The following is an 8006-nucleotide window of genomic DNA, read 5'->3' on the forward strand; positions in this document are numbered from 1 at the left end:
ACGGCTTCTTCTTTGAACTACAGAGTTTTAGCTGGCAACGGCGGATGGCACGGTGAATTGTGTTCACAGATAATATTCTCTGGAAATATTCCTGAGCCCATTTTGTGATTTCCAATCCAGAAGCATGCCTGTATGTGATGCAGTGCGTCCAAGGGCCCGAAGATCACGGGCACCCAGTATGGTTTTCCAGCCTTGACCCTTACGCACAGAGATTCTTCCAGATTCTCTGAATCTTTTGATGATATTATGCACTGTAGATAATATGTTCAAACTCTTTGCAATTTTACGCTGTCGAGCTCCTTTCTGATATTGCTCCACTATTTGTCGGCGCAGAATTAGGGGGATTGGTGATCCTCTTCCCATCTTTACTTCTGAGAGCCGCTGCCACTCCAAGATGCTCTTTTTATACCCAGTCATGTTAATGACCTATTGCCAATTGACCTAATGAGTTGCAATTTGGTCCTCCAGCTGTTCCTTTTTTGTACCTTTAACTTTTTCAGCCTCTTATTGCCCCTGTCCCAACTTTTTTGAGATGTGTTGCGGTCATGAAATTTCAAATGAGCCAATATTTGGCATGAAATTTCAAAACGTCTCACTTTCGACATTTGATATGTTGTCTTTGTTCTGTTGTGAATACAATATCAGTTTTTGAGATTTGTAAATTATTGCATTCCATTTTTATTTACAATTTGTACTTTGTCCCAACTTTTTTGGAATCGGGGTTGTAGATTTGGAGTAATGCTGGGCAAAAATCATATCACAGTACTTCAAACTGCCAGCAAAACAGTCGTGTTGATTTTAAACAAAAAGAATAGTCGGTTTGAAGGTACTTTTTATTTAACGTGTACAAAAATTAACACCGAAATGGAAATGTGGGAAATGCTGGAAAAATGAACAAATTTAAAGATGGGAATTATTGTGCGCGTGTGTATATATAGCTTTGCCGTTTTTATGTCGAAGCCTCTTTTAACCCCTATTTTATTTTTCTCCAGGAAAAGGCAAAGAGAAGAGGAGATTGAAACACAGGAGAAAGCCAAGAGAGAGAAAGAGTGGCAGAAGAACTTTGAGGTGTGCTTCACCTTGAGAATTTTTTTTTTTTTTCTTTTCAGACATGATGGGTAAATGCTAATTAAATTGACTCAATTAAATTTGATATTTAAAACTTATTTTTATTTTAATCAAAGCATTCTAGCTGTGGTCAAATTTCTGAAATGCATATTAAAGCTAGACGGCCTTTCGTTTTCATAAAATCAGTGAAATTTAGTTCTGTCTGAAATTTGGTCATTGTGATACATGTTCCGTGGCTGGGAAATTATTTAATTTGAGGGGATTCCCGAGCCAATAATGTGCATGAAATCACTCGCTTCGTGCAGTCAAGCGGACAGAGGAAGTCCGTGTGCGCATGCGCAGGCTTATCTTCTTTTGGGTTTTACAGCAGCTGGCATCCACAGTGTTGCATTACTGCCATCTCCAGGTTTACCTTTGACCGTGCACTGACAGTTCTATCATTCTGTCGCTAAACGAACAGCTGATCACACCGAGGTGCTCGCTGACCGCCAATATTTATTAGTTTGATATTTACTGCATTTCCTTTCCTTCGTATATAACACATCTTTTCCTCTCACTTTCCGTTACTGTAGTCGGTCTTTCACGTTTCATTCACGTCCTCCATTTTGCTCTCCTGTTTCAAATTTGTATCCTACAGTGCCTTGTGTGAACAGGGAAAGCCCACCATGTCATGCATGACGTAGTATCTTGTGTTGGGTCATGGTGAAGCAGGAAAAAATCGCAGAGAATTTAGGGCCATGTGGCCCTAAATTCACTAATTGTTCGATTTAAAAAAAAAAAAAAAAAGAATAAAATTGGAAGTCTGTGATTCGAATTCAGTAGCTTTCGGTCCACTAAACAAAAGTAATTAGGTGTTGGGGAAAATTATTTTTATGACTTGAAAAATCTGAAAGGCGGTGTACCTTTAATGACAAAGGATTAGGCTTGCGCTTTTTTTTTTCCCCCCATTTTAAAAAAATCATAAGCAATTTCATGACCCAGAACATCTCCTAAAAGAGAGAAAATGAACATTTCCATCATTTTGTGATTTTAACAGGAGTAGGGGAAGGTGTAATCAGCATCATCAGCTGAACGTTGAATGCTTGTGATTGAACGTTTTTCTCTGATGTTGCTCATAGGTGGAGAGAGCGCGTCGAAAAAAGAAACCAAAAAAACCCCCTTTCTATTCAATGCTGAATACAAATATAGTTTAATTCTAAAAGAAAGTATGAATGATCCACATCAGTATGCAACCAAATAAACATTTTAATCTTGGGCTTTGTCTTTTATGTCCGTAAAAACTCCCTCGAACCAATTTGCTTACTCGACATAAACCCAGGAATAGTGCAATATGTCAGTTGTTTTTAAATTAACTGAGAAAGCTAATTAAAATCAGATTGCTTCACTGTTAATCAGTGAGTAGCTTTTCAACTCGATCAACAAAAATTCATCTTTTATTTTAAGCCCACTTTTTTTTGGGGGGGGGCTGTTCTAGGAATCGAGGGATGGACGTGTGGACAGCTGGAGAAATTTCCAAGCCAAAGGTAAAAGCAAGGAGAAGAAGAACAGGACATTCCTCAAGCCTCCCAAGGTCAAAATGGAGCAAAGAGATTAATCATGTGAAAGGAAGTAAAAAAGAAAAGCATCCGGAGACCTGGAAGTCCAACCATCTACGCCTCTTCTGGGTTTCCCCTTCAGGTGTGCATGTGTGTTTTTCAGGAATGTGATGCTCTCGGTCCAGCTGAGGGCGCTGTGGAACAACACATTTATCTCCTGCACCTCTGTAGTCTTTTCTTATCTGCTAGGGGGACAGAAAGTCGTCCTGTGGTTGGATGGACGTTCGTCACTGTTTAAATACTGTTTGTTACAGCAAACAGTGCAGTCATCAAAATAGTTTCTTCAGCAGCAAACAGGGCGGTAGTGTCTAGTCTTTTTTTTTTTTTTCTTATGTACATATTTGTGAATTTGATGTGAATTGTGTGAGGAAAAGAAGTGCTTTCTTTCTTTTTTCTTTTTTTTTTTTAAACCCTTGTCACCCAGAATAAAACTTGTTTGTAACCTAAACTTAAATTTAACATTGCTTTTGTTTTTTGGTTCATGCGTCTTTGTCTTTCTTTCCATTTTAGCAGAGTTTTGAATGTACGTCACTAGCACAAGTCAGTATTCATGACTTGTACGGTGGTGCTTGAAAGTTTGTGAACGCTTGAGAATTTTCTATATTTCTGCATAAATATGACCTAAAACATCAGATTTTCACACAAGTCCTAAAAGTAGATAAAGAGAATCCAGTTAAACAAATGAGAAATTATTATACTTGATCATTTTATTTATTGAGGAAAATGATCCAATATTACATATCTGTGAGTGGCAAAGTATGTGAACCTCTAGGATTAGCAGTTAATTTGAAGGTGAAATTAGTCAGGTGTTTTCAATCAATGGGATGACAATCAGGTGTGAGTGAGCACCGTTTTATTTAAAGAACAGGGATCTATCGAAGTCTGATCTTCACAACACATGTTTGTGGAAGTGTATCATGGCACGAACAAAGGAGATTTCTGAGGACCTCAGGAAAAACGTTGTTGATGCCCATCAGGCTGGAAAAGGTTACAAAACCATCTCTAAAGAGTTTGGACTCCACCAATCCACAGTCAGACAGATTGTGTACAAATGGAGGAAATTCAAGACCATTGTTACCCTCCCCAGGAGTGGGCGACCAACAAAGATCACTTCAAGAGCAAGGTGTGTAATAGTCGGTGAGGTCACAAAGGACCTCAGGGTAACTTCTAAGCAACTGAAGGCCTCTCTCACATTGGCTAATGTTCATGGGTCCACAATCAGGAGAACACTGAACAACGATGGTGTGCATGGCAGGGTTGCAAGGAGAAAGCCACTGCTCTCCAAAAAGAACATTGCTGCTCGTCTGCAGTTTGCTAAAGATCACGTGGACAAGCCAGTAAGCTGTTGGAAAAATGTTTTGTGGATGGATGAGACCAAAATAGAAATTTTTGGTTTAAATGAGAAGTGTTATGTTTGGAGAGAGAACACTGCATTCCATCATGAGAACCTTACCCCATCTGTGAAACATGATGGTGGTAGTATTATGGTTTGGGCCCATTTTGCTGCATCTGGACCAGGACGGTTTGTCATCATTGATGGAACAATTAATTCTGAATTATACCAGCGAATTCTAAAGGAAAATGTCAGGACATCGGTCAATGAACTAACTGAATCTCAAGAGAAGGTGGGTCATATAGCAAGACAACGACCCTAAGCACACAAGTTGTTCTACCAAAGAATCGTTAAAGAATAAAGTTAATGTTTTGGAATGGCTAAGTCAACGTCCTGACTTTAATCCAATCGAAATGTTGTGGAAGGACCTGAAGCGAGCAGCTCATGTGAGGAAACCCACCAACATCCCAGAGTTGAAGCTGTTCTGTACGGAGGAACGGGCTAAAATTCCTCCAAGCCGGTGTGCAGGACTGATCAACAGTTACCGCAAACGTTTAGTTGCAGTTATTGCTGCACAAGGGGGTCACACCAGATACTGAAAGCAAAGGTTCACATATTTTTGCCACTCACATATGTAATATTGGATCATTTTCCTCAATAAATAAATTACCAAAGATAATATTTTTGTCTCATTTGTTTAACTGGGTTCTCTTTATCTACTTTTAGGACTTGTGTGAAAATCTGATGTTTTAGGTCATATTTATGCAGAAATATTTAAAATTCTAAAGGGTTTGCAAACTTTGAAGCACCTCTGTAGGAGTGTAATGATGCATCTCAAAGCAACAATGAGCATCATGGAAATGTGCAATTCATGTGATGCGAATCAGTATTCTGTTATTTAGGCCTCGAATGTAGTTGCACTGTTTGAACACCAGAGGTTCCTATCTGCACAATCCATAAAGGTAAAATCTATTGAGTGTGCTGATCACATTGTTTCGTGGAGAGCCTGCGCCACTGTGGGGGAATCATCTGCGCTTGAAGTGACCGATTGCTCCTGGTCACAACCACAAACGCGTTTCACAACCAGGTTATAACTGTTAATGAGCATGTTGCCCATCTTTAGAGCACTGTCACTGGTTAAAATAACACCTCAGGTGATGTGAGGGAGCTCATTGTTTCAATCATTTTCCCTGTTATTCAGTCAAATTTTTGGAAGAATGTACAAGTTTTTCTTTTGAATGTACAAAATTATTTATTTTGAAAATGTCTTTTCAGTCCAAAATCATTTAAAATTCTGTTCAAAATTTTCAGAGAATTAAATTGAATTGTGCAGCCAGCATTGTGAATCAAATTTTCAAAAATGTGGTTTTCCAAGCCAATAGATAGGAAATTGTGAGATTCTTAGAGTTGAGGTTTCTGGTTTAAATAAAAACCATGAACACCTTCCAAACAGCGAGGTAGTTATCTCAACAGATTTGGTGCAGACAGTGATGAAGCATATAATGTTGGACCACAGTTTAAGAGCCATTCCACTGAATCGGTGCCATTTCCATCCCTAGAAAATTATATGTATAAATGCACATAAAAATGTATTTTAAAATACATTTCCTTATTACACAATGTCCTGCACATTGATCTTATTTCAAATTTAAGATATATAATTGTAAGGATGAATAAAAACTACCTAAAACACTGAAAAATAGCATGTGTTACCTGTCCCCGCACTCTAACTTTATACTTAACTATGAAATATTATGATTAAAATCCTTCAGAAACAGTATTTCTTTTGCACTGTTGTGTGACTCCATATCCTATCCATGGTTTAAACATATATTTTTTGATAAGAAATCCACAATATCCGAGTTAAAATACACATTTTAGTCATGTCCCTGGGTTTTCACTCAGTCCTGTTACCCAAACTGACAAATTTGGAACGTTCCATAAATTGCATGCTCAACAGGAAGTTACATCAGTTGTGTCTTCTGAAGGCCATGGGAAGACCATGTCTTCCATGGAAGGCCATAGTTCTCATTTACTTTTCTGAATGTTTGAAAATTTTTTTAAACTTTGATAAGGTGAATGTCAACATACTGTCCTGTTAAATTATTTCTTAGATATTTGTTTATTTTAAAAATACAGATTTTTGGTAAATCAATAGAATGTGCTAAGTGTGGTCATGCTATTAGCGATGACGCCATGTGGCTTAATTCCATGTATTAGTTAATCCGAGGCAAAAAACTCAGTCCTGTTACTTTCAGAGTTTTGGTAACAGGACTGAAAAAATGCAGCCATCTTTGACTTCCATACCTTGTAAAAAAATAATGTAGCCAATACACATTTTGAATAGTTAAATGTGTGTTATTATAATCAGTGTTGAAAAGATATAAGTTTAATTTGGGAGTGGTACAACAAGCAAATGGCACCCATTCGGTGGAATGTCCCTTGAAATGCTTGACAAGGAAAGCACCTAAAACACAAATTCTGAGAATTTTTTTTCCATCCTCTACTGATTGGTTTCAGTTCTGTATGTCTGTAGAGAAAATGTATGGGGGGTTTTTTTATGCACATTTGAATCCTATGCTTCAGTGCTCTGGGAGTGTTTATAGCGCTGTGACTTTAACACTTCATGACTGAGAGCTGCTGCTACAGCAACTTCACCCACAGCTACCATGACTCTGATCCCCGTCTTCATCTGGACACTGATCCTCTGGACTCAAGGTCAGACACTGCTTTGCCTTTTTATATTTTAAACAAACGGGTCAAGACAATACATTTTTCAGGTTTGTCTCATGATTATTCTTTCAACAGTTTCTGTATCATACGTTTTTTTCAGAATGCAGAGGTCAAGTCACAGTAACTCAGACTCCTGCAGTGAAATCTGCTCTTCCAGGAGAAACAGTCACCATCAACTGTAGAACCAGTCAGGCCGTGTACAAGGGCTCATATGGCCACTACTTACACTGGTATCAGCAGAAACCTGGAGAAGCTCCTAAACTCCTGATTAAACTTGCAAATCAGCGAGAGTCAGGTTTTCCAGCTCGTTTCAGTGGCAGTGGATCTGGATCTGATTTCACTCTGACCATCAGTGGAGTCCAGACTGAAGATGCAGGAGATTATTACTGTCAGAGTTACCATTACATCAGTAGCAAAGACCTGTTCACACAGTGTTATAGAGTCGTACAAAAACCTCCCTCAGTCAGATTGTAGAGAGACTGCACTGCTGCAGCTGGGAGAGACTGCAGGTGCTGAGTTGGAGGATGTGATACGACACAATGACCCGCTGTGGAGGAGAGGAACCACACCACACTAACTCACAACTCACATTAGAAATCTCTCAATCATCATCACACCACACTGCACACAGTCCATCACATCCACTACTGTAAGATCAATACTCTGCACTGATGGCTGGTTGTGATATTGAATAAGGGCTAAATCTAATTTTACTCCTCATCACTATCTTGCTGTTACTATTATGAAGCCATTAGCGATGAGCCTTATTACACTCACTGTGACCAGTGAGCCTCATTATATAAGCATAAATAATAGGCATATACTCTCATTAAAAGACACAGATACGTCAAGGTTAAATCTAGTGATTAATGTCTTTAATTTTTCTTGCTGGTTGAGGAGCCATGTGTTTGATCAGTGTTCATGGTGTCCTGACATTGACTACCTCACAGGTTCCTAACCCTGGTTTACGCCTTGTCCACCCCAGGACCCCCTGTCCTCCACATTTAAGCACTTTCCCTGCTCCAAATACACATCATTTAAGTCTTCTGCTAATTAACAGTGCTTGTTGAGTTGAGTGAGTGTGTTAGTGCAGGTAAAATATGCAGGACAGGGGACACTCTAGGACCAGGGACGGGAAGCTGTGGACTAACGAATAAACTCCTTACAGCCTGATCTTTAAATTGTAACATACATTTTGTTGTGGGAAATTCACTCCAGAAGTAATACTGATTTATTTTTCGCTGCTGAATATTTATTTGAGTTCAGTATAAGTAACA

At 38.8% G+C, this 8006-nt stretch overlaps 1 protein-coding gene and 1 gene segment (V, D, J or C); both read left to right on the top strand.

The window, feature by feature from the left end:
• The window catches only part of dnajc8 (DnaJ (Hsp40) homolog, subfamily C, member 8), a 61943-nt gene extending 58832 nt beyond the window's left edge, over positions 1–3111 (top strand). Inside the window, exons 8-9 of the mRNA XM_060915306.1 lie at positions 993–1068; positions 2543–3111. Coding sequence (XP_060771289.1) covers positions 993–1068; positions 2543–2662 — 196 coding nt within the window. The 3' untranslated portion in view covers positions 2663–3111. The remainder of the gene's footprint in view (positions 1–992; positions 1069–2542) is intronic.
• Positions 3112–6522: 3411 nt separating this feature from the next.
• LOC132870368 (probable non-functional immunoglobulin kappa variable 6D-41) lies at positions 6523–7587 on the top strand. The segment is given in 3 exon segments: positions 6523–6539; positions 6641–6714; positions 6830–7587. Coding segments are annotated over 3 exon segments (465 nt in total).
• The last annotated feature ends 419 nt before the right edge of the window (positions 7588–8006 follow it).

Source organism: Neoarius graeffei, chromosome 2 (assembly GCF_027579695.1).
Source record: "Neoarius graeffei isolate fNeoGra1 chromosome 2, fNeoGra1.pri, whole genome shotgun sequence".
Taxonomy (NCBI): Eukaryota; Metazoa; Chordata; class Actinopteri; order Siluriformes; family Ariidae; genus Neoarius; species Neoarius graeffei.